General features: G+C 49.6%; 6 protein-coding genes across 14 annotated transcripts; 3 read left to right on the plus strand and 3 right to left on the minus strand.

The window, feature by feature from the left end:
• Positions 1–74: 74 nt before the first annotated feature.
• Positions 75–2,824, plus strand: FVEG_06113 (hsp70-like protein). Its single transcript, XM_018894370.1, has 3 exons — positions 75–282; positions 346–544; positions 601–2,824. Exons 1-3 carry the CDS (start codon positions 256–258, stop codon positions 2,406–2,408), a joined length of 2,034 nt encoding a protein of 677 aa, XP_018751449.1. The 5' UTR covers positions 75–255; the 3' UTR covers positions 2,409–2,824.
• On the minus strand, positions 2,574–6,127 carry FVEG_06114 (signal recognition particle subunit SRP68). 2 transcript variants are annotated; one of them, XM_018894371.1, is made up of 3 exons: positions 5,674–6,127; positions 4,456–5,598; positions 2,574–4,404 (listed from the first exon to the last, which is right to left on the minus strand). In XM_018894371.1, the coding sequence occupies exons 1-3, from the start codon at positions 5,862–5,864 to the stop codon at positions 3,858–3,860; spliced, it is 1,881 nt and encodes a 626-aa protein (XP_018751450.1). In that variant the 5' UTR covers positions 5,865–6,127; the 3' UTR covers positions 2,574–3,857. The 2 variants fall into 2 exon arrangements, with proteins under 2 accessions (XP_018751450.1, XP_018751451.1); XM_018894372.1 differs by having other exon boundaries at positions 4,456–6,127.
• Positions 6,128–7,025: 898 nt separating this feature from the next.
• Positions 7,026–11,800, plus strand: FVEG_06115 (hypothetical protein). The gene is made up of 3 exons (XM_018894373.1): positions 7,026–7,582; positions 7,710–8,231; positions 8,280–11,800. Exons 1-3 carry the CDS (start codon positions 7,570–7,572, stop codon positions 11,108–11,110), a joined length of 3,366 nt encoding a protein of 1,121 aa, XP_018751452.1. The 5' UTR covers positions 7,026–7,569; the 3' UTR covers positions 11,111–11,800.
• Positions 11,568–14,713, minus strand: FVEG_06116 (hypothetical protein). 2 transcript variants are annotated; one of them, XM_018894374.1, is made up of 3 exons: positions 14,210–14,713; positions 12,198–14,155; positions 11,568–12,141 (listed from the first exon to the last, which is right to left on the minus strand). In XM_018894374.1, the coding sequence occupies exons 1-3, from the start codon at positions 14,601–14,603 to the stop codon at positions 11,719–11,721; spliced, it is 2,775 nt and encodes a 924-aa protein (XP_018751453.1). In that variant the 5' UTR covers positions 14,604–14,713; the 3' UTR covers positions 11,568–11,718. The 2 variants fall into 2 exon arrangements, with proteins under 2 accessions (XP_018751453.1, XP_018751454.1); XM_018894375.1 differs by having other exon boundaries at positions 12,198–14,713.
• Positions 14,714–15,087: 374 nt separating this feature from the next.
• Positions 15,088–18,360, plus strand: FVEG_06117 (proteasome component PUP2). Of its 2 annotated transcripts, XM_018894377.1 has the most exons (5): positions 15,088–15,400; positions 15,474–16,012; positions 16,067–16,485; positions 16,575–16,955; positions 17,017–18,360. In XM_018894377.1, exons 1-3 carry the CDS (start codon positions 15,376–15,378, stop codon positions 16,238–16,240), a joined length of 738 nt encoding a protein of 245 aa, XP_018751456.1. In that variant the 5' UTR covers positions 15,088–15,375; the 3' UTR covers positions 16,241–16,485; positions 16,575–16,955; positions 17,017–18,360. The 2 variants fall into 2 exon arrangements, with proteins under 2 accessions (XP_018751456.1, XP_018751455.1); XM_018894376.1 differs by having other exon boundaries at positions 16,067–16,955.
• FVEG_06118 (hypothetical protein) lies at positions 16,278–20,870 on the minus strand. 6 transcript variants are annotated; one of them, XM_018894382.1, is made up of 8 exons: positions 20,362–20,436; positions 19,945–20,300; positions 19,524–19,870; positions 18,545–19,453; positions 17,867–18,488; positions 17,753–17,815; positions 17,052–17,700; positions 16,363–16,998 (listed from the first exon to the last, which is right to left on the minus strand). In XM_018894382.1, exons 3-8 carry the CDS (start codon positions 19,660–19,662, stop codon positions 16,654–16,656), a joined length of 2,727 nt encoding a protein of 908 aa, XP_018751461.1. In that variant the 5' UTR covers positions 19,663–19,870; positions 19,945–20,300; positions 20,362–20,436; the 3' UTR covers positions 16,363–16,653. The 6 variants fall into 6 exon arrangements, with proteins under 6 accessions (XP_018751459.1, XP_018751458.1, XP_018751457.1 ...); XM_018894383.1 differs by having other exon boundaries at positions 16,374–16,998; positions 20,022–20,300; XM_018894380.1 differs by having other exon boundaries at positions 16,278–16,998; positions 20,022–20,870.
• Between the last annotated feature and the right edge of the window lie 2,662 nt (positions 20,871–23,532).

The following is a 23,532-nucleotide window of genomic DNA, read 5'->3' on the forward strand; positions in this document are numbered from 1 at the left end:
GGCCTCCACAGGAATAACCATGGTCCGAACCTAGCCGGCTCAGTGGAGACAACCCGGTGCTTGCCTCTTTCCTTTGGCTTCTATGACCGACCGGGGAAAGAGCTTTTTTCGAGTAAAAAAATTCGTTCCTCTCGATTCCATCATCTCCATTCATACTCAATCCTCTAAAACACCACCTCCTCCCATCTACTCTCCGACTTGCGCCTCTATCCTCTTTCTTTTCCTGTACTCTATACCCATATACCCATAATCAAAATGCTGGCTTCGCGCTTGTCGAGGGCTGTAAGTGTCTCTTGCACCGCAGTCGCTTCATCCCACATTGCATTGTACTGACCATCGCATCAGCTTCCCCGAGCTTCCCCTCTCGCCGCTCGCTCGGCTGCCTTCACCCGATCTCCTCTGGCTGCCAAGTTCGCTCGCTATGAGTCCACTGAGTCCGAGGGCAAGGTCCAGGGTGCCGTGATCGGTATCGATCTTGGTACCACCAACTCTGCCGTCGCCATCATGGAGGGCAAGGTCCCCCGCATCATTGAAAACTCCGAAGGTTGGTTTTACATGCCAATTCGTCTGACGGACAACCACTAAACATTGCTCAATTAGGTGCCCGAACCACTCCTTCAGTTGTTGCTTTCGCCGAGGATGGCGAGCGACTTGTCGGTGTCGCTGCCAAGCGTCAGGCCGTCGTCAACCCAGAGAACACCCTCTTCGCTACCAAGCGATTAATAGGACGCAAGTTCAAGGATGCTGAGGTTCAGCGTGATATCAAGGAGGTCCCTTACAAGATCGTCCAGCACACCAACGGCGACGCCTGGGTCGCTGCTCGTGGCCAGAACTACTCTCCCTCTCAGATTGGTGGTTTCGTCCTCAACAAGATGAAGGAGACCGCCGAGGCCTACCTCTCCAAGCCCATCAAGAACGCCGTCGTCACCGTCCCCGCTTACTTTAACGACTCTCAGCGACAGAGCACCAAGGATGCCGGTCAAATTGCCGGTCTTAACGTTCTACGTGTCGTCAACGAGCCTACTGCCGCCGCCCTTGCCTACGGTCTTGAGAAGGAGGCTGACCGCGTTGTCGCTGTCTACGATCTTGGTGGTGGTACCTTCGATATCTCTATCCTTGAGATCCAGAACGGTGTCTTCGAGGTCAAGTCCACCAACGGTGACACCCACCTTGGTGGTGAGGATTTCGATATCCACCTCGTCCGCCACCTTGTCCAGGACTTCAAGAAGACCTCTGGCATTGACCTGTCCGGTGACCGCATGGCTATCCAGCGTATCCGTGAGGCCGCTGAGAAGGCCAAGATCGAGCTTTCTTCTTCCCTCTCTACCGATATCAACCTTCCTTTCATCACTGCCGACTCCTCCGGTCCCAAGCACATCAACATGAAGCTCAGCCGAGCTCAGCTTGAGAAGATGGTTGACCCTCTCATCACCCGCACCATCGAGCCCGTCCGCAAGGCTCTCAAGGATGCTGGCCTCTCCGCTAAGGAGATCCAGGAGGTTATCCTCGTTGGTGGTATGACCCGTATGCCCAAGGTTGCTGAGTCCGTCAAGAGCATTTTCGGCCGCGACCCCGCCAAGTCCGTCAACCCCGATGAGGCTGTTGCCATTGGTGCTGCTATCCAGGGTGCTGTCCTCTCTGGTGAGGTCAAGGATCTCCTCCTCCTCGATGTCACCCCTCTGTCCCTCGGTATTGAGACCCTCGGTGGTGTCTTCACCCGTCTGATCAACCGAAACACCACCATCCCCACCAAGAAGTCCCAGGTTTTCTCCACCGCCGCCGATTTCCAGACTGCTGTCGAGATCAAGGTATACCAGGGTGAACGTGAGCTCGTCAAGGACAACAAGCTTCTCGGAAACTTCCAGCTTGTTGGTATCCCCCCTGCCCACCGTGGTGTCCCTCAGGTCGAGGTTACCTTCGACATTGATGCTGACTCCATCGTCCACGTTCACGCCAAGGACAAGTCCACCAACAAGGACCAGTCTATCACCATTGCTTCCGGTTCCGGTCTCTCTGAGAGCGAGATTGAGCAGATGGTTGAGGACTCCGAGAAGTACGCTGAGGCCGACAAGGAGCGCAAGGGTGCCATCGAGGCCGCCAACCGTGCTGACAGTGTCCTGAACGATACCGAGCGTGCTCTTAACGAGTATGCTGACAAGCTCGACAAGACTGAGGCCGACTCTATCAAGGAGAAGATCACCACTCTCCGTGAGTTCGTCGCCAAGAACCTCTCTGGTGAGGGCACTGCCACTGCCGCTGAGATCAAGGAGAAGACCGATGAGCTCCAGGTTGCCAGCTTGAACCTCTTCGACAAGATGCACAAGGCTCGCAACGAGAGCAGCGGTGAGCAGTCTTCATCTTCTGAGCAGTCTCAGGAGGGAGAGAAGAAGGATGAGAACAAGCCTTAAGAGTCTTGATTCTGTGTTATAAAAACTTGTTACAATATCTGAGGATGAGGGATCTGTGCGGCTCAGACCTCTCACCTGTCCTGTATTTCACTGTATTCATATCCCGCCTAGCCGCTTTTACACTTTTTTACCCATATTATGTTTCAGGGTTGGCGGATCTGGCGTTGGAGCTTTAAAACCTCTATTGAGAGAGATCTTTGGTTGTTTTTTGAGATGATGCCACGGAATGGGGGATCATGTTGTATATCTGTATCATGACTTGCCTATAGGTAGACTAATCGCACATCCCCCCTCAAAACATGTTTACCTTGATGGTACATAATATGACTTGATGTTTCATGTACGTACGTTCCTCTGTTTATGATTATGATGGCTTTAAATATGTTGGTGTTTAATGAAATTGCAGTGATCGTGCTATATCATGACATCCATCCCCAAGCAGTATTAAGTCTGTTCACACCATGCCAGTGAATCGTTTTCGCCTTCTTCTGTCCGTCTTTATCCCCCACACTCTCTAGTGGACTCCCCCCGTTTAACTCCATCATCGAACGCGCAGGCTTTAACCTTGATATATGTGGTGCTGGCAACTGGAAAGTATCGTATAAAGACCCACGGTCATTAGGATTCCGAAGTGGTACTCGTTCACCACGGAAAGCAGTATCCGCAAACAAAAGCTGGCGAGATTCGATCTCGACCTCAGAAACTGGTCTCGCTTCTTGATTGTTTCTTTTCTTTTGGCTTCTTCTGCTGCTTCCGCCTGATGACGATGGTGTTGGTGAGGGTGGGGGATATGTGGTGTCGAGAAACCAGCCGCGGCGTTGGGAAAGGCGACGCTCAAGGAGTTGACGGAGGATTGAAACGAATAGAGATACGACGGCTAGAACGATTATTATGGCGATGATAGTCGCTGGGTAAGGATGTATCGAGGTGTGCTTGGGATGCCAGCTTCGCGATGGCGCTTCCAACGATGGGTCTTGGGCCATCATGCGCAGCTTTAATAGGTACTTAATGAGAGTGAGTAAAGAAAAAAGAATGTGAGCCTGAGTAAAAAAATGAATGTGAGGCTAAGAAAAATCAGAGAGCTTGGACCGCTTGGTGTAGAGGCCCAACAAGCATCTCACGATCACGATCCAAGTCGAGGCGAAGGTGAAGTTGAAAACGGAAGGGTGAAAGTGTCACTACGAGTATCATAAGACTATCAACAGTAAACAAACAAGGCCCCATCAGTCACGAAGCAGGCTACGGCGAAGAACCAAGGCCCTGTCTTGCACAGGAATGGAGTAGAATGAGACCAAGCAACTACTAACTAGTCGACAACAAAGAACAGGGATGAATATATAAGACATTTCACAACGAATTCGGCCATTAGCAAAAAGTGGATAGGACATTCGGGGAAAACGTGCTAAGGAATCCGCGACGTCAATAAATCGCTTTGCAGAATATATTTGACTATGACCTTCCGAAACCGAACCATCCTCTCTTCACTGGAGCTGGTGATTCTGTCCTCTCAGGTGTATCCGCCTGAGCGGGCGCTGCTGCCGCCGCTTGCTGTTGCTGTTGCTGCTTGGGCGTCTTGTTGGGATAATCGATGTAGTTCCATGCCACGTCGAGGAAGATAGGCTTCACAGGGATGGTGGCAAGCTTTGGAGGGAATTCGACGATGTGCGACAGGTTGACGCCACCAACGGGGTACTGATGCAGACTTCCGATGAGAGGCTGCTTCACGGCCTCTGAAGTGCTCAGCTCGTGGTTCTTGCGGAGGGTATCGGCGTGAACAATAGCTCGGTGACGCTGAAGCTGGCCGTTGAGGAGAGTTTGGAGATACTCGACGTCTTCGGCGGAGACGGTCAGATTGAGGGGAGTGCGATTCGATGATCCATCAGAAGATGAGATGTTTGACTGAGACTCATCGACAAGACCGTCTGCGTGGTTGATGAGAGCCAGAGCAGCAGCCAGATTGCTGGAGATGGCATGCGAACGAGCAATTGCCAGAGCCCTAAAGTTGTGTTAGAAAATAAGAAAATGCTAGGTTAAGGCTGTGACTTACTTGAGAGCCTCAAAGTACTTTACGTAGGCGGCAATCTGTTCAGCCAGCCCCTGATCGTTGGCCACACCAGGGAGTTCTGTGATGGACTCAATGTTCTGCAGAATACCGTCATACAGAGCAACCTTCTCCTTCAGCTTAGCAAGCTTCTTGCCTGTGGGAACTTCCTTGACAGGCTTGGCTGCTTCTGGAGCTGGCTTGCCCTTTCGTTTCCTCAACACGTTATACTCCTCAGGGGCGCCATCGTGCTCTCCTGCCAAAACTCTGCTGCGACCAATTCTCCAGCTAATCGTCTCGAAGTTGACGGCGGTGCGTGTGATTTGCAAACTCTGCATCCTGGCATCACCTTGTTCCACCCCCTCAGCCCTCATCTCGTCGATTGCCTGCTTAGTAGCATCAACAGCATCCTGGCTGAGCATGAGAATTTCGTCATAAGCACCAGCAAGTTCATAAGGTCCTCGCCCCTTGGGTTCAGCAAGATCCTTGGCCAATCGATCCTTCGCAGCGAGCACAGCACCCCATGCCATCGCAATCTGCGCATCCTCGATGTTGACCTCCCGAGACCTCCAAGTCAGGGTCTTGGGTGCGCCTTCAGCACTGGCGATTCCATCCTTGGCCTTTGCTTCGTCTGATTTGAGAATAGTGGGGTCGATATCGTTGATTTGCTTGACGAGGGTCGAGTCAGATTGAGGGAACGCCTTTCGAGCAATGATGGGAATAGGGACAGTTCGAGGTGTCTGGAGTTGGTAGGCGGCGTATCGGATAGACGGATCGATGGTTTCGGTGAGCAGGTCCTTGTATAGATCGCCATTGGTTGCAGTTGCAAGCGCACTGTAGATGACACGTGCCGTTGCATAGTTGTGCAAACTCGGTTCCCAGCTCTGCTTTTCGAATGCAGCTGTACCACGGATGAGAGAAGCGTATGCGGTTGCCTCGAGGAGATCGGTTTGGGAAGCGCCAGATACGTCGGTTTGGGAGAGGGCCTCGACAAGCTCGTCGGCAGCACGTGTGGCCTTGGTGAGACGAGAGGCAATATGCGATCGAGTTCGGCCAGTGATTCCCTTGGTATCGCTCGTATGGCCGGACTTCATGCTCATGGTATGAGCCCATGCGCGCTCGCTTGTCAGAAGAAGTAGATGGACATATCTGGTTCCATGTCAGGCTAGTTTTCTTTTCTTTTCTTTTTTTTTTTTTGGATTTCGATTCTCGGAATGTGCCTACTCATGGTTCTCTGCGATCTTTTCCGCAGTGACCTTGTCATGGTCGTGAAACTTTCCGCGATTCCTGGTGGCAATGTTGAGCTTCTTGCGGCAGCTTAGCAGTTTCTTGGACAAGCTCTTGTGATAAGTCGAGTAGTCGCCGTAGAGGAGAGCCTGGTCGCGGCCTTGGACGACGAATTTGGTGATATCCATGGCTGCTGATGACGAGGGCGGTTCGACGGCCCTGATTTGGTATGGAGAAGTGCAATGAACGATGCAAGGGGAGAGGCCCTGTAGATTCGTTGCGATGGCCTTTGGAGTGAGGTTGATTAAGGGCTGATGAGGCTTTGCCCGACGTGGAGGTTCAGCGGGGGATCCAACAGTAAGGAAGAGGAAGGTGGGCGGAATGGCGGGGCAGTTTGCTCATCCACAAAAATTTCATGGGCGAGTTAAGTTAAGTGAGGTGTAGTAAATTGTTAGTGGTGGCGCAGTCTGCATCATATCTCGACTTTATTCACTGACTCAGTTATAGGTGCAAATCTGACCTCAATTCTCTATTGATATGTAGAAGCAAGGACTCAACAGAGGGGATGCTAATTGTTTTTTTTTTTTTTTTTTTTTTTTTTTTTTTCTTTTTTTAAAGAACGCGTCAACTAGTTTAATTAGTGGGAGGATCTCATCATAATTCCTCATACTATGTTATACCCTGCTTAAGCTCACAAAAGGTTCGATACACCTTCCTACAAACATTCAGTATAGAATTATTATTTGTCCTGTCAGTATCATGAATATCGATTCATTACGGACTGATTATGGTAGGGAACACGGATATAGGTAAAGTAGGTCTTGTTAGTTAGTTGAAATGGAGAGTAAGCAATGGCTTGTGTTTGGGCCTCTTTCACATGATTAAACGTATTTATTTTTAAAGGTTATCGGGGATCAAAACAGCCACATGCAGAATTAGTACGGAGCTTTTGAAACCCAAATGTTGGTAGAGCGAGTGAAGGGTTGATTGTGTTAGTCGTGGGATATGGGATGGATCGAGATAGCTTCAGGCTGTATTATCAGGAATTACGTGCTGTTTCTTGGTTGTTATGAGACCATCTTTTCGACTAGCTTGGGGCTGTTCCTGATGCTTTAATCGTCTATTGGCCCATAGGAGATAGATCTGATAAAACAGCCCGTAGATGTAGTCAGAATCGAGAGGGGAAAAGCCTCGATTGCGTCCCTTCTTTTGATCATGTGCTCGCAGTTGAGAATAAAGGTGGGCACCTTTCACCCGTCTTGGTTTAGTTTTAGGCGCCCAGCGTGGGCTCTTTTGGCTGCGTGACCACTACATCTCCATCTCCTCCCAGTGAAAGTCACGCTTTGTCACGCGCCATCCAGGGGGCGTGCTTCCAAATCTACAGTACAGCCCAAGTTCAGCGAGCGCTCTAAAAGATCAAGCAGGTATCTTTTGGTGCTTCAACTTTTGATCTTGACTCTTTTCCTAGAGTCTGGTCATTGAAAAGGGCCACATCATTTCTCTCTAAATATTCATCTCCAGCTTCTGTCATCTCTACAAACTGGAGCTCTTCCTTCTCTTCTTTGCCCCCTCCGTCCTTGATAACGAGGCCGGCGGCTTATCATCGCATCACATCGCCTTGCATCGTCTCGCCTCTTCACATTCAACTCAACTCAACCTCAACCTCAATAACGTTCAACTGAGAGTGCATGCACGTCATCGTTTAAAACATCTCTTGACTGCACTCTGCACTCTCTTTTTATCCATTTTTGAGCACTCGTCCCCCCAACTGCTAGGCATATAAGGTACTTCTCATGAGAACGAGTACCTCTGCTCATGAAACTAACCCGCACAACACCCTTCTTGAACTGCATCCTGCAAGTAGCCGCCTGCCACCTGCGGCCTTCATAAAGGATGGCTACGAATGGTATACTCCTCTCCTCCAATCAATCTCCTTACAGTTCCCCAACCAACAAACTCCCATTTCATCCTGTTGCATCTCATCATGATTAAGAATCAGACTCAAAATCAGAATCAGTGCTAACTTCATCCAGGTCAACCATCTCACTCTGCAAACGGTGTTCCACCATGGAATCCAGTTGCTCTCCTGCAGCCGAACCAGAGGGCGGTTTCAACTCCGAACCTTGTAAACTCCGGGCAGGGCCAATTCTCGCCATCTCCATCTCTTCATCATGGTCACCCAGCTCAGAGAATGCAGCCCAGGCCTCAAATGAACATGAACATGCACAACAACTCCATGGTGTTTCAGTTCTCCAGTCCTAATGACACCCCATCTGCTGGCCCCTCCAGTCGCTCATCCACTCCAGGCAGTAGTTATGCCAATGGCTTCAACGGTGCAGGCCACTTCATCGAGCGTGCGAATAATGTTCAGCATCGCTCTGTCGTTCCTCAACCAAAGCGAAGGAGAACCGAAGACAGCGAGGGTGTTCACAATTTTATGACTCCTCCAGCAACACAGGGCGGAAGTGGAATTTTGGGTCAATATGTTACAGACAAGCGCAAAGAAGCCAATAGTTCAACTGCGTCACCAGCCATGACAGTTGATCTGACTAGTGGTAAGACCCGTCGAGAGTCTCTCTATGCAATGTTGCTAACACGACCAGGAAATGACGACGAGGACATAGTCCTTCAAGATCCACGCGAGGAAGAGGTGTGCTACGGAATGATTAAGGCTTCATTGGGCTGCACCCGAGTCCCTTCGCCAAAGCCAGGCACCCAACAGAGTGTCTGGGGTCCAAACTACCAGCCCGCAATCAAAGTTGTGCTCAAGAGGCAGGTAGGTGATACATCGCTTAAGATACAAGCCTACGATCACACACGGCAGATCATTGGCCTGGTAGAGAACCAAGGTGCTCGTGCCGTTGCGCCTCTTCTCGACTCAAACATTCACCTGAGAACGGACAGCCGAATCCCGCCGCAACCAAAAAAGGCTGGCGAGGAGCCCGGCCAGCCCACCTCACGATCCTATACCCTCGACATCGTCATGTATGGGCCCCTCAAGTACGCTAGGAACGTAGGCGCTCATCTGAGCAAGTTTGGCCTGAAGCTGCTGGCCCCTTATCTCGTCCAGAAGGGAATTCGTGTTCAGAACCCTCATGTTCTCGAATACCGTCCCCCACCTCCAAAGGTATATTCTACTGCGCCTACTAACGATGGGCAAAATGCCTCTTATACCAGCACCTTCAGCAACCGAACCGTGGAGGAGATTCGTTCAGAAGTTATGGGCGTCTTCGATTCCCTCACACGAAACGATGATTTGCCAGAGATGGAACCTAGTCAGAATATCCTGACGCCTCTGCTTAAGCATCAGAAGCAAGGTCTGTTCTTCATGATGACCAGAGAAAAGCCCCGCGAGGCACAGGCATATGAAAAGACTATGGTTTCCTTCTGGCAAGATAAATATGGCCCCGCTGGCCAGCGGATATACTTCAACGTCATCACTGGCCAGAATCAGGCCAGACCGCCAGCTGAAACTCGGGGCGGAATTCTGGCTGATATGATGGGTCTTGGTAAAACACTCAGCATCTTGTCCTTGATCACGACATCCACCGATGCTGCGTATGAGTGGGAACGACAAGCACCCGTCCAGCCAGAAGCGCCCGAGCAGAAACCGACGAAGCACGAGGTCCTATCTCAGCAGCCAACACTTGCCTTGACTCCGTTGATGAGGAACGCGAAGACCACCTTGCTTGTCTGTCCTCTCAGTACGGTAACAAACTGGGAGGAACAGATCAAGCAACACATTCGACCTGGTGCTCTCGACTACCACATCTACCATGGCCCAAACAGGATCAAGGACCCTGCAAGACTCGCAAACTTCGACCTCGTGATTACCACCTATGGCTCTGTATCGAATGAACTCAGTTCTCGTCGGAAGAAGAAGGATGGCCAATATCCATTGGAGCAGATTGGCTGGTTCAGGATCGTGCTGGATGAAGCTCACATGATTCGTGAACATAGCACTCTCCAGTTCAAGGCCATCTGTCGACTCCAGGCAGACAGACGATGGGCCGTCACCGGTACACCCGTGCAGAACCGGCTGGACGACCTTGCTGCCTTATTGGCCTTCCTTCGGCTTCACCCATTCCACGATCGAACCAAGTTCCTTCGGTACATTGTGGAGCCATTCAAGGCATGCGATCCTGAGATTGTGCCTAAACTCCGAATCCTCGTAGACACAATCACGCTACGTCGACTGAAAGACAAGATCGACCTGCCTCCTCGAGAGGACCTTGTAGTAAGACTTGATTTCAGTCCCGAGGAACGCAGTATCTACGATTTGTTCGCAAAGAATGCTCAGGATCGAGTCAAGGTGCTCGCTGGAACTAATAATGGCCAGGCACTTGGCGGTAATACCTACATTCACATTCTCAAAGCAATTCTACGACTTCGGCTACTCTGTGCGCATGGAAAGGATTTACTCAATGACGCCGACTTAGACACATTGCAGGGAATGTCGGCAGAGATGGCAATCGATATTGATGATGACGACGATGATGACAAACCAGCACTTTCCGATCAGAAAGCACATGAGATGTTCACATTGATGCAGGAGACGAACAACGACGCATGCATTCAATGCAGCAGGAGGATCAGCTCCAACGAGAGCTCTAATATTGAAACAGAAGGCCAGGATGACATTCTGGGTTACATGACGCCTTGTTTCCATGTCATTTGCCGAAACTGCATCAAAACGTTTGAGGAACGGGCCAGGGCTCTGATGCCAGAGGGCGAGAACAGTGGATATTGTCCAGTCTGTAATGCCTATGTGAGACATGCTTTCGTACAGCTTCACCGAAGGGAGGTGGACGCGGAGCATGACGGTCCAGCTAAGCCCAAGTCACGAAATGCCGTCAAGAATTTCGACAAGTATGGCGGCCCGCATACAAAGACTCGTGCTTTGATCGAAGATCTTTTGAAGTCCAAGGCAGCGACTGAGGCAAACCCGTCTGAACCTCCGTACAAATCGGTGGTTTTCTCAGGCTGGACTTCTCATCTGGACCTCATTGAGCTTGCACTCAACGCCAACGGCATCGTGTTTACTAGGCTCGACGGCAGTATGAGCCGCACACAGCGAACTACCGCCATGGACAGATTCCGCGAGGACAACACTGTGCATGTGATTTTGGTATCAATCATGGCCGGTGGTCTGGGTCTGAACTTGACTGCTGGAAACAGCGTATACGTGATGGAACCGCAATACAACCCGGCCGCCGAGGCTCAGGCTATCGACCGTGTCCACCGACTGGGACAGAAGCGTCCTGTCCGCACCGTTCGATACATTATGCGGGACAGTTTCGAAGAGAAGATGCTGGAGCTTCAGGAGAAGAAGATGAAGCTTGCCAGCTTGAGCATGGACGGCCAAAACAGGAGCTTAGACAAGGCGGAGGCAGCTCGGCAAAAGTTGATGGATCTGCGTAGTCTTTTCAAATGAGTGACGAACAAATCTCAGTCCCATTGGGCACTGGAGCATTAATGACCGCATGACACAGGAGTTTTCGGTTTATCTTCTTTCTTCCTTATCTACTTAGTTCTCTTCTCGCGAGGCCTTTTCTCAACTCACTGGAAGTGAGTCGTTTCGGGCTCGAGTAGCATCAACCTGAGTGTGAGCGCTCAGGCATCATGGGACGGGTTACTTCTTTTTGTTCTTCGTTCTCGGGCAAGGGTATACACCTGGCTCTCACGAGATGGTCTTTATTTTCGTTTTGCATTACGGGATGGGATTATGGGCTGGGAATAGGAATGGGATGGAGTGGCAAAGCGTTGAGTGCATGCGGTACTACAAAAATACAACCCTGGGATTTGCTGCATGGCGTACCTGGGGGAAATAGGCTTTTCAGTGGGAGATCAATGGGAATATGGGGCCTCACGATATAGACAATGAAATCAAGTTTTCCAGTGGATCCTTGACCTTGGGAATTATCAGGTGCATGTCAGGGTTGAAAAGTTGTTTGGTGGTATCTTAATTTTGACAGTGATCCTAATCTACTGATCTCTATAACGCCCCTTTACCATCGGCTTTTGTCTAACAAGTCTCATAGTCTAAGTTGACTCGTCCTCTTGCCGTAGTCCAGCATACTCTGTCCCCTGATTCGCAGTGCTCAAGCGTGCACACAGACTCAACAAGACCACTGTCTCGGTGGCAGCATAGTGATTCAGTGCATCAAGCAAGATCTGCAGATGTCGACTGAAATTGCCCTCCCATTTACGAATAATCTCGAACAGATTGTCAATGCGAGCATCTACCTCAGCGTTACCCGCCGAAGCAGCAGAGGTGTCATGATGAGCTGACGTTGAGCCACGTTGTACCGTCTTTGTCATCTGGAAGCGCGTCCATTGATCTGCTGTCATGGTAGGGGGCTTGTTGTTGCCTGATAGGTCTGGATCTGACTTTTCGAGCTCACGAGTGAGCCAGTTTGTGTAGGCAGCAAAGATGGTACATGTCTGCATGAGTTTGGAGTGGATCTGTAAAAGATTAGCTATACTGAACGAGAAGTGGCTGGTGTATGAGAAAGGCTTACCCTCAAAAGCTTGCTATTGGTGAGCATGCACTCCTTGAGGCATGTGTCCAAAAAATCGACATGATCCTGCATCAACTCATCGACAGTCCGTGTTGGTACACCTAAGCTCGAGTCCACAGGCTCATCCTCTGTCTTTAGACGTGACATGAACTTGTTCCAGTTTGGTTCTATGACTTCAGCCGTACAAAAGTAGAGGAGTTGTTGTACGAATACTAACATACGCGCACGAAGTGTCCAAACACGTCGCTTCCAGATCTCGAGTTTTCGCAAAGCACCCTTGTGTGCCCAGCTGATACCCCGAGTCTGTGTTTGCCATGTAGTCGATAGTTGTGATTCAAGATAGCGGAGTGAAAGGAGATAACGGAAGAGTGCTTGATATCGCCATACTGTCTTTCGACTGATGACGAGTGAGACAGGGAAAGGGACGGAGTAGTCAAGTTGCAGGGATGTGAAGCCAACAGCGTTCTTATCGTTCTCAACAGGCTGATTAGCAACAGGCTGGAGTGCCTCTCCCTGCTCGATACCTGTGATGTTGACAACACGCTGCAGGGCCTTTGTGAGAACAATCTCGTTCATTTCAACCTTGACATCCTCCTTGAACGGATCAAGAGAGACAAGACTGCCGGGCTGACGCAGGACGAGATCCAGCAAAGATTGCAGCTTGCCGGTGTTAACAGACTTGACGGGTTTGCGCAACTCTGAGGCGCCCAGCTCGAGGAAATAGGAGAAGTAGTCTGAGGGATCGAGGAAGAAGTAGTGCTTGAGAGAGCGTAGACGAGCAGGTAGAGAGTGAGCTGTGAGGAGGAGTTGCATGAGAGATTCGTTGGCGTGAGCGTAGGCATTGTTGACGTTTTCGAGGAAGCGGTTGTCGTCGAAAGAAGCTGGGACATCCTTTGAGACTTTGCTCGCATCGACGCCGCCACATTCGCGGACAACGTTGAGATACTTGCCCGCCAATAGAACCTTGTCCTTGACACCCTCGAGTTGTGGAGGAACATCGTGATCCCGTATTGTGTATCTCCTCTCCCAGTATTCATCAGTATAGTCTTGTTCCAACCTCTCACGTTTAATGCTCTTCTGTTCCTTGATGAGGAACTCGGCATGAGGATCATGGATTCCACCATGATGAAGCCATTCGTTAAGCATAACCATGTAAGGTTTGCTGGCGTCCCGCAACAATGTCGTTAACAACGCTCGAGCTGAAGGATCGCCTGATAAAGATTCGAGGCGTTTTGTGATTAGACCGAGAACCACGCCACCTTTACAAATCTTCTTGCCTGTCATGTTGCCTGGTACCAACTCGCCTCCATCTCGAAGTGTCTCGAGGATGTTTTCAAAATCGTCAGCACTATCTTCAGATTCATCGGTTTCATCATCGAGAAGAGCGTTCTTTTTGAGTAGCTCGTGGGCAAGTGAGTATAACTGCAACATCATCTGGCTCGTGGACATGGTATGAATGTTGAGCACATGAACAGTGAAAGTGTCGCTGGTGAGGAACTGCGTCTCGAGCTGTGCAATCATGACTAGATAGTCGTGTAGAAACTTGCGTATTGATGCGCAAAGAGCATGGTTCACTGCACCAAACTCTTCCCGACTCTGGACATCGACAAAAGCTTCTAGGGCAGAATAATATGTTGCCATCTTGAGCATTGACTGTGTTAGGTCCTGTAGACTTGGGTCAAGGCCAGGTAACGTTCTGAAGCTTGGTCCAGATAATCTGTCTCTCTCCTCGTTCGGGTTGTATCCTTTGGCGAATCTGATGTACTGTCCTTCATATCCCATGAATACAAAGAGTAGATCCTCCACTATAGCAGCTTCTTGTAGCTCCAAGCTCAGTTCGCCTAGAGGTTTCGGTTGAGGAGCTTGAGGTACGGTCGACGCTAGAGGAGGTATTGATATTCGTGAGGCTAGAGGAGCTGTTGTGTGTGGTAGGAGGGTTACTTCGGGGTTCCATGGTGCTTCAGATTGTCAGTTTCAGGGCCTTGAGGCTGGTTTGGAGAGTAGAGACAGACCCAGTGGAGTCTCAGCTCTCGACTGCCGAGCTTCAGGAGTATCATGTCTAGGTGCTTTCGACGTAGCTCTACTCTCTGAAGGCGCATTTCGTCGATGTGATCGTTCTGGACTCGTATTTCTCGGGACTGCACGCTCGAGGTGAGCTTCAAAGGTACGCTCCGTCACCCTCCTCGTCTCAAAGCGGCGCTCCTCCTCATTGCGACTGGATGTCCTCGGGTTCCCTGAAGCAGATCGTTTATGAACATTTGAGAAATTGGACTGGGTCGTTGAAGGAGGAGGACCCTTGCGAGAATCGGAGCGCTCGCCCTTGAGGTTGGTCGATACGCGGGGCCTTTCGTCGCGATAATCGTTGGCGCTGGTTCGGCCCGATGCTCGTGGTGCGCCGGAAGCCATTGTATGGCCGGGCTACATCTGAAAAGAGAAACTTGTGGTGATGTTTCTCTTGCGAAGGTTGTGGGAGAGAGTTTGGTTGTGGTTGTGGTTGTGGTTGTGGTAGTTCTAGTCAGCTCAGGCCTAGTACTATAGAGGTTGTTGATTTGGGGGAGCTGTAAGTGTTTGTGCCCAATCGAATTGCGCGACGAGTTCCAACGCGACGTGGGGTACATACAGCTACCTAGGTAAACAATATAGTACAGGTATAAGTAGCTAGTAGCTGTTGTGCTTTAAATCATACAAAATACTCCGTATTTATTTATCTTTCTATCAAGTAATCATAACAGCAATCCAACGCTATAACCAGATAGAGATTTGCTAAGATATAGATCGTAGCTATAGGCAGTAGAAGTAGCCTCTACTATTATCGTCATGTCCAATTGGATTGTGGCGGTGAAACTGTGGCTCAGCAACTACAGAAGGCTCCAGCTCCAAACGTTAGTTACCTATATGAGGTAGTGTGCAGCGCGGCTACGTAGGCGGACTGCTTGCCTGCAACTCCACCAGAGCTCGCATCCTCACTCCCATCATCCATCCATTGACTTGCTCTCTCCCCCTCAGCCTCAGCCTTCCCACTCTCGACTACTCAGCAGGCAATTCGACTTTTCGTCCACGAATTCAACTCGTCATATTGGCTTGGACAGTTCTATCTACGAACTCGGTCTCTTCATATACCAGGAAATCTTCCGCCCTCCTCTAGCCTAGCTGTCACCACTACACACAAACCGCCAGGATGTTTATGGCAAGATCTGAATACGGCATGTTCACCTCTTCCCCTAAAGCCGAATGAATGCTCTTCATGCTCAGAACAAAAACTGACATCTGCGCCAGACCGAGGCATCAACACCTTCTCCCCTGAAGGTCGTCTCTTCCAGGTCGAATACTCTCTCGAGGCCATCAAGCTCGGCTCCACGGCCATCGGCGTAGCCACATCCGAGGGTGTCATCCTCGGCGTCGAGAAGCGAGTCACCTCGACCCTCCTCGAGACCTCCTCCGTCGAGAAGATCGTCGAGATCGACCGCCACATCGGCTGCGCCATGTCAGGTCTCCAGGCCGATGCCCGCTCCATGGTCGAGCACGCCCGTGTCGAGAGCCAGTCCCACGCCTTCAACTACAACGAGCCCCTCCGTGTCGAGAGCTGCACCCAGGCCATCTGCGATCTTGCCCTGCGCTTCGGTGAGGGTGCTGATGGTGAAGAGACTATCATGAGTCGCCCCTTTGGCGTGGCTCTGCTCATCGCTGGCTTTGACGAGGATGGTCCTCAACTGTTCCACGCTGAGCCCAGTGGTACCTTTTACCGCTACGACGCCAAGGCTATTGGCTCCGGTTCCGAAGGCGCTCAGGCTGAGCTACAGAACGAATACCACAAGGTACATTCACAGAGATACAGCCATTTAGAGGCAGCAAAACTGACGTGTTCATAGTCTTTGACGCTCACAGACGCAGAGACCCTTGTTCTCAAGACGTTGAAGCAGGTCATGGAGGAGAAGCTCGATGCCAAGAACGTGCAGTTGGCCAGCGTGACCAAGGAGAAGGGCTTCAGAATATACACAGATGAGGAGATGGCCACAGTCGTGGAGCGACTGCCGGCCAACTAAGGATGTTACTCATGAATCAAGAGAAATTACGAATAGACACAAGAGAAACCCACTCTCGGGTTATTGACGAGCATACAAACCACCACAAGCTAGCTCATCGGGCGATGTTTTCACGGAGATTTCGGCCAAAACATTGAGGGCCTCACAAGAAGAGGGCCGGAATTATGTATCATTAATGTAGTAGGGTCACTCGCCAACTGTGGTTCCGCTACACTTCCAACGCTTCTTGAAATCAAACGAATATCGTAAATATTGCTTCCGTCCCTTCTCTCCGGTTTTCCAAATCGCTAAATGATACCTGAACTTGATATTCGAGGCACTAACCAAAAAGCAGAGCATACGCTGCATTATAAAAAGCTCCAGAAACATGGTATCCATAGCATATAACACGCCAGATCATGCTATACCCAGCTTTAATTGTCATCCTTAAGATCGAGAAATTCGAGATCTCGCTCAACACTGAGCAGGCCCATTGCAAGCGAAGCCCGCTCTGCCTTGGGTATTTGGATACGACGAACTTCGCCTGTCTCGACTTCGTGAATGAATCGATCGATCTGCCGTGGGTTCTGCCACCTTGCGACAGGCACTGGCTCGGTCTCTGGGGCACGCTGGTACGGAGGACCGCGACCAAGCTGCGCCGCCTTGATCCAAGAGGATTCGCATCCAGTGGCAATACGTTCTGCTGATTGCCAGCCCGTCAATCGAGTGATGTCCCGTAAGTGCCGTATCACCCAATGCCGCTGTTTCTCATCCTGGTACTAACAAGTGTTAATGAGTTGTCTTGTCAAATGTCTGTGACTGGCGAACATACCTCAATCGCTGCTACAAAAAGGCAGAAGCAACTCTCGATGAACGCAGCACTGACAAGAGTTGTGATCTCCGTGGCCTGTGAGACATCCTCCGACAAGCCAGCCGCTATTCTGCCCAGTTTGTTCGAATATGGACCTGTCTGTCGTGCTGACATGCCAGCTGCTTGCATCGCCGCAGGAGGCATCGAAGGGTGGCATCGAACAAGATTTATCATGCCCATATAAAAGTTCATCCAGATTCCAGCAACAGAAAACGTTCGATATTGCATCGTCATTCCGAAAGGCGAGTCCCGTTTGTCTGAGAACTCTGGCTTGAGTGGTTGAAACTCTGGTCCTAGGCTGCTCTCATATGCTTCAAAGCCCCGCTTGATGGACTCCCACTCTTTGAGGGCAGCCTGGTAGCTTGCGTCTGCATCATGGTCATCTGTAGAGTCACTCTGCGGTGATGTCTCACGAGGTGGTGTAAAGCCTCTTGGGACATGGAACTTTCCATCCGTAGGAACAATACCAGGAAATGATGGTGGTGAACTGCCACTGGCTCCAGGAGGAGGTCCCCTGGCGAGACTTGCTTTTCGTTTTCTTGAAACATCTTTTGAAGAGAAATCTGCAAGCCTGCCAAGTAAAAGCATCAGATGATCATACGATCCATATCTGTGAACCACGCATTAGTAGCAATCGGATATATATGGTGAATCCCACTTACATAGCTTCAAGTTTGGATATTGGTGCTCTGGGCGGACACTGAGACCAAGATTCGTAGTTCATGCTGTAACAGTAAGCTTCACGATCGAAAGAAGAACGCGTGAAGGGGGCTTACAAGAGTCTGGTACCTGCCAGCATGCTCTGATACACATCCATTTTGCAATACCACCAGAATAAATCTCGGATGTTCTCATAGTGCTCGATATCTCTATCGGTCACTGTCTGAGATAGGTCGATTGGTTGTTTTTCTCCCAGTCCATAATCTTCTGCCGTTATATGCTGGCCCGAAATTGCCTGCAACAGGCTGTAATCCAGGTCATTGAGTTCGCTCTGAGAGGGGATACTCAGACCCGGGAAGAAGCTGTCCATTTGGTTCTGATTCTGGGCGTCTTTTTCTGCCTGCTTGTAACGCTTGACTGGCAGATATTTCCGTGACATTTGTCTTAGGGGTATTTCGCTAAACAAGATTCTGGCTCCAAGAAGGTGATTGCACCATTTAGTATGATCTGACGACCACACCTCAAAATACGACAACAGCAGTGTCGCGGCTACCGTTGCAGGTTGTGTTCGTCTGAGGGGTGTGTTGACGTTTCGAGCTATTCGGCGGATTGCCAGGTGATAGTGTTTCATTGCAGCTGTGGCTGGTATGTTTTGCAGCTTGGCTATTTGCAAGGCACCCAAGGCAAGCATAGAGTGAAGCAACGCGGGGTGGTTCAAAGATATGACGGGGAAAGTGTCTTGGTAATAGTTAATAACAGATATTAATGCTGTCATGAAGAGTAATGTGACTTACAACTCCAAAGATTATTAGCCCCTTTCGGGGTTGGGTCGAACGAGTTCTCGCCAGTATGATCAAAAGGATGTCTTTCATACAATGACATGCTTGGACCGGTAACTTGGATAAAGTGCATAAAGATCTGCAGCATTGCAGGATCCTTGAGTTCGGTTATTCGAGCTGTAGCTGTATAATCAGAGAGAATATTGCATTGAGCAAAGGTAGAAAAGGTCCGAACTCGTGTGCCGTTTGTGTCCCACGTTCCATTGAACTGCTTCATGACAGGTCCAAGAATTTGGCGAGGATCTTGAATCTCATCGTCTGATTCACCCATCGAAGCATCATCCTCCGGCATTTCATAGTCGTCATAGTCGAAGTCAGGTTCAGGTACTCTGTGGTTCAGCTCCTCCATCCTTTCTCTCTTAATGGCAACAGGTCCCAGCTGGTTGCTACCCGCGTAGGGCTGACCATCTTGTCCATTGAAAGGAGGTCCCTCATAGTGTTGTCGAGCGTCAGGGGGCGGCTTTGGATAACCCATCGGAGTCTCGGGAGGCATCATACCATTTGGTTGGTGATATTGATGAGGCATTGATGGGGTGTTAAAATCGTAGGGATTTGGAGGCATGGCTCCTTGTGCATGAGCATAATGCCCGTAGAGTGCCGGTTGGTGTCCATGATATCCAAAAGCAGGTGGCTTAGGAGCAATCATGGGTAATGGGCCCTGAGACGTCTTCGCTTGTAAGTGGGGGACAAGATGCGCAGATCCAGGAGGATAGTAAGCAGGTCCAAAAGGGCCTCCTTGTATGGCACCCATAGGGTCCTTGAAGACAACACGTTGGTTGTAGCCCTCGCAATGGCGCTTTGATTTGATACAATTGTTGCATATCGGCCTTCCTTCGTCACATTTTATTCGACGCTTGCGACAAGCTGTTGTCAAGCTTGCATTAGTATCGTTGTTCTCGAGTCACACTTACAAGGGGGAGATGGGTCGACTCACTTAAACATCCGGTCTTTGTCCTTTTGCGAATATTATTCCTTTTGCGGTCTGCCTCTTCTCTTGATTCATCCTGCTGGTTGGAGTTTGCAGGGACCTTTTGGTTCGCAGATGTAGACGACGATCCAGCTTCTTGATCCATGATGAGGGGAGGGAGGAAACACAGTACACAGGTTCCAAGTAATTCTCGATCCGCACAAGTCTCTATGTTGAGTGGCAATTTTACATGACGTTGATGAGTGTGAAAGTCTGTGGTTCAAGCTTGAATCTTAAGCCATATTATCGAACGGCACTAGTTGTATTTTGCAGAGGAACGAACAATGGAATGCCGACTGAAGTGGTCTTAGACGCTGTTCGCAAGAAGTTAGAGTCAAATTGATCAGGACGGACAAGGAAATGGCGAATGGAACTAGAAAGGAATTACAAATTGGGGCGGGAGATATAAATGGATGCAGAAATATAACTTGGGATATCGAGAGTAGGAAACGGGAGGTTGCATACAATGGGATTGACTCAAGTGGGAGAAGAAGTGATGTAGTTCGGCCAAGGATTGCGGAAGAGAAGGCCAGAAGAGAAGGCAGAGGCAGAGCAGAGCGTAGAGTAGAACAAGACAGCGGCCCAGGGCCTGTGAGCCGTCTATCAGTTGACTTATGGGAAGCTTCTGGAGGCAGGTAATGGAGCAACTGAAACATGCTTGTGTAACTCGAGAGTCGGCGGTTTGCCAATTCAACTGGGCCGTCGGAGCGAGAACTTGTCTGGTCTGGTATGGTATGGTCTGATCTGTTTTGTTCTGTTGTTGGTCCCCTTGTGGGTTGAAGTATGGCCGGCGACAGGGACTCACTCCCAACTGCGGGTCAGGACTAGATACCTTAGATGACGAACTTGTGCTCAGTGCTTTGTCTTGCCCATCTGCGAGGTGAACAGTGAGCTTAGGATATGCTGTCTCTTAGTTTGACCCGCTGTCTCTTATAATAGATATTGTATGGTTTATCTCCCTTGGGTTCTTTTTATAGCCAAAGAGACAGACAGACAGATCATCTACGTCTGGCCGCGGGGAAGAAAGAGGGGTTTAGTTGGTTCGACTGTAGTAGTAAATGATGATTTCCCAAAAGTGTCCAGGTTTGTAGTAAAGTGATTTGGCGAGGAACGAGAAAGGGCCGAGGAAGGGCAGCGCAGCACGGAAGCCGGAGATACTGGAGGAGATAAGTCACCAAAGTGCCGAGGCCGACAAGAGATTGGGGAGAAGTAGCTTGTTAGGGCCAAGTTGGATTTAGACGAAAAGAGAGGTCAAAGATAGGATAACTATATGCGGCAACCAGGTCGGACGGTGGTGGAGTGGATGGATGGGGTTTATGGATGTTTGTGGTGATTCTCCCCGTGTTGTAGTGTACTCTAGTGGGGAGGGGGCTCCTTGTTGGGCTCTTTCCGGTGATGGGTGATAGGGCCTGGGCATAGGTAAATTGGCAGGCTCTAACGTTAGTCTAGAGGTCTCATAGCGCACTTCCATGTCTTCTTACACAGTGCAGTGATCCCCAAATGCCGGGGCCCAATCAGATAATAGGAAGCTCTAGATTAGAATACAAGAACCCGGTTTACGGTACTGGTAAGCTGCGTTAGGTCTCTCACTTCAGGTGATGAACCTATCACGGAGTAAAAGAATAGCAGGGTACAATGCAGTAGCCGTACAGTGGTAGCTACAGTAGAGGCAGACCAAAAGCTGATGAAAGATCCATGGAGTGGACTCAGTGGAGAGAGAGGAGAGAGAAAAAGGTGCCGAGGGCCCCGGTGGATATGCCGGCAACTTCCTAATTCTGCCTTTTACCCCAGATCAAAATTAGATCTGAGCGAGCATCTGATGAGTCTGTCTGAGGCAGAAAAAGCAGAGTCAAAGCAACAGGTCAACAAGGGTAGCTAGGTAAGGATTAGTCTAGCCTGTCTAGGGGTGGGTATCACCAGAAGAAGCAAATGCAAATGCAAATGCAATGCAATGGAGAGACACCAAATTTTGTAGTTTTGCCTGAATATGATCCAACATACAAAAAGTCCTAGGTTCTTTCGGTGACCATCATCATCATCATCATCATCATCATCATCATCATCATCATCAACTTGCTTTTTATAGACGAGCATGGATGATCAACAGCAGCACCTTTGAGGCACAGCAAAAGACTTGAGTCCGCCTTGTTTCTGTAATGATGATGATGATATCTCGAGTTGAAAAATGAAAGAGAGAGAAAAAGGACACTGTTGCACCACTCGAGAAAAAGAACTGACAAAGAAATCTGTAATAAATCATGTCAGTAGCATACATACTCAAAAGTCTACCTAGAGAGCAAACTACCCAAGTCCTTGCAGCAATCACAGGCACAGACAAAGTGATCAACATCGGCATCTCTCTTCTGAGGTAGTTTGCTTTTTTAGCAAATGGACAGGGATCACCACTGAGCCAAACAGATCAAGTCATCTCAAGAGGCTAACAAGGACAAGACCTTCCGGGTGAGATGTCCCAGATGCCGACCGATACCAAATACGCTGCCGTACTGTAGCATTGAGAAGGGGTTTCAAAGCCGCGCTTAGGGGGGGGGGGGGGACTGCCGCTTCATCATATCACTTCCAATGGCTTGGAGCCTTGGGCTTGCACTTGGATTTGAGGCACAGGCGCTAAAAGGCAAAGACACCAAAAGCCCATCACAGTTCCCTCCTTTGCTCCCAAGAGACAAGAACTGATACAAGTACCGCCGGTAGAGCACAAATTGTCTTATAAATTAGCGTGGGAGTGGATTCCAATGTGTAATAAGGCCTGTGAGTTGCAGAACTCAGTTAGTCCAGTGCAAATCCCGTCGTGGAACGGAGAGTGATGCAAATAGCAGCATATATCACTCAATATCTCATTAATCACAAGTGAATTTATCAACTGGACATACAGATAATGGCCACTCAATGACATCGACCAGTTTGTTGTCAAGGAGACAATACATACGTCGACTAAACCATGATATCAGTTGAAACAACGCCAAAAAAAAAAAAAAAAGACGCTATTGTCAAGAAATCAGCGTTTAGCTTCAAGTCTCAACTCTATTACGCCCAACAATTCCGATCTCAGCTGAACTCCAAGATCTTTTTGTATTTGACAGCTCGCGTCTATCTGAGTACGATTGAAGTCTACGGCACAGGCTGGGTCTGACTCTATCGTATCTACGGAGTAACTCAGCCATTTTCCATTCTTATTTTGGGCATTCCCAGCCCTAAATGAGGCTCACCATGACGACCTGGCTGCTACCATCCATCACACCATCTCACGTACATCCTAAACATCCCCTCCCCCCTTGAGCTCTTGTTATTGAGATGACTTTTGTAGAAAAAGGGGGCAATCTAACTTGGTACTGCAATCTCGCACCCAAAATCCTCCTCCTCCTTCTTCTAGACTAACGTTAACTTTACGGTCGGGCTCTTCTCGGACGGTTCCTCTTTTCCCGTCCGCCGAAGCCTCCGAACGAACGGCTGCCATAACGGAAATCCAACCTTATTACGATGGACACAATTACTAACTTCATCTTCATGTTTGTTACACAGCGTCAACAGTCTAAGCCTCTCCCTTTTCCCGATATCAACCGATACCAAGCCCGTTGGGCCGTCAGGTGAGTCCAACCGTTGGTCGGTGAACGTTTCTGTCCTGTATTTCTCGATTGTTCAGTCCATCCATACCAGGCTCTGGGTTTCTCTGTACAATTGTAACCAACACCCATTAACATCCAATCCTTGTGATCATGGGCCAACTCTTGACTCAAATATCAGCTAGCCAAGGTAGGGACCTTGGTGTCACACAAGCAGAGCACGGCGTTGCACACCCTTCGTTTCCCGTCTTGCCTATTGTCTAGAGTCTCTTATGTCTCTCACCAAGGTACGACAATGATCATTGCACAGTAGAACGCACTGCCTTTGCGTAGCCTCAAGGTTCTCTGTATCATCTATAGGTTTGGTCTCATTCCGGCTTTGATCGCCATTGGAAGCT

Source organism: Fusarium verticillioides, chromosome 2, assembly GCF_000149555.1.
Source record: "Fusarium verticillioides 7600 chromosome 2, whole genome shotgun sequence".
In the NCBI taxonomy this organism is placed as follows: Eukaryota; Fungi; Ascomycota; class Sordariomycetes; order Hypocreales; family Nectriaceae; genus Fusarium; species Fusarium verticillioides.

Excerpts from the sequence above, each read along its gene's own strand:
- FVEG_06115 (XM_018894373.1), top strand. Across the intron at positions 8,232-8,279 it reads GACAGTTGATCTGACTAGTG|GAAATGACGACGAGGACATA; the intron begins GTAAGACCCGTC and ends TAACACGACCAG.
- FVEG_06114 (XM_018894371.1), bottom strand. The coding sequence starts at position 5,864 with ATGGATATCACCAAATTCGTCGTCCAAGGCCGCGACCAGGCTCTCCTC. Across the intron at positions 5,599-5,673 it reads AAGATCGCAGAGAACCATGA|ATATGTCCATCTACTTCTTC; the intron begins GTAGGCACATTC and ends ACATGGAACCAG. Across the intron at positions 4,405-4,455 it reads AAGTACTTTGAGGCTCTCAA|GGCTCTGGCAATTGCTCGTT; the intron begins GTAAGTCACAGC and ends ACACAACTTTAG.
- FVEG_06117 (XM_018894376.1), top strand. The coding sequence starts at position 15,376 with ATGTTTATGGCAAGATCTGAATACG. Across the intron at positions 15,401-15,473 it reads TATGGCAAGATCTGAATACG|ACCGAGGCATCAACACCTTC; the intron begins GCATGTTCACCT and ends CATCTGCGCCAG. Across the intron at positions 16,013-16,066 it reads TACAGAACGAATACCACAAG|TCTTTGACGCTCACAGACGC; the intron begins GTACATTCACAG and ends ACGTGTTCATAG.
- FVEG_06118 (XM_018894380.1), bottom strand. The coding sequence starts at position 19,662 with ATGGATCAAGAAGCTGGATCGTCGTCTACATCTGCGAACCAAAAGGTC. Across the intron at positions 19,454-19,523 it reads GACAAAGACCGGATGTTTAA|CTTGTCGCAAGCGTCGAATA; the intron begins GTGAGTCGACCC and ends GCTTGACAACAG. Across the intron at positions 17,816-17,866 it reads CTGGCAGGTACCAGACTCTT|CATGAACTACGAATCTTGGT; the intron begins GTAAGCCCCCTT and ends TTACTGTTACAG.
- FVEG_06116 (XM_018894374.1), bottom strand. The coding sequence starts at position 14,603 with ATGGCTTCCGGCGCACCACGAGCATCGGGCCGAACCAGCGCCAACGAT. Across the intron at positions 14,156-14,209 it reads GAGAGCTGAGACTCCACTGG|CACCATGGAACCCCGAAGTA; the intron begins GTCTGTCTCTAC and ends GACAATCTGAAG. Across the intron at positions 12,142-12,197 it reads CCAATAGCAAGCTTTTGAGG|ATCCACTCCAAACTCATGCA; the intron begins GTAAGCCTTTCT and ends AATCTTTTACAG.
- FVEG_06113 (XM_018894370.1), top strand. The coding sequence starts at position 256 with ATGCTGGCTTCGCGCTTGTCGAGGGCT. Across the intron at positions 283-345 it reads CTTCGCGCTTGTCGAGGGCT|CTTCCCCGAGCTTCCCCTCT; the intron begins GTAAGTGTCTCT and ends CCATCGCATCAG. Across the intron at positions 545-600 it reads CATCATTGAAAACTCCGAAG|GTGCCCGAACCACTCCTTCA; the intron begins GTTGGTTTTACA and ends TTGCTCAATTAG.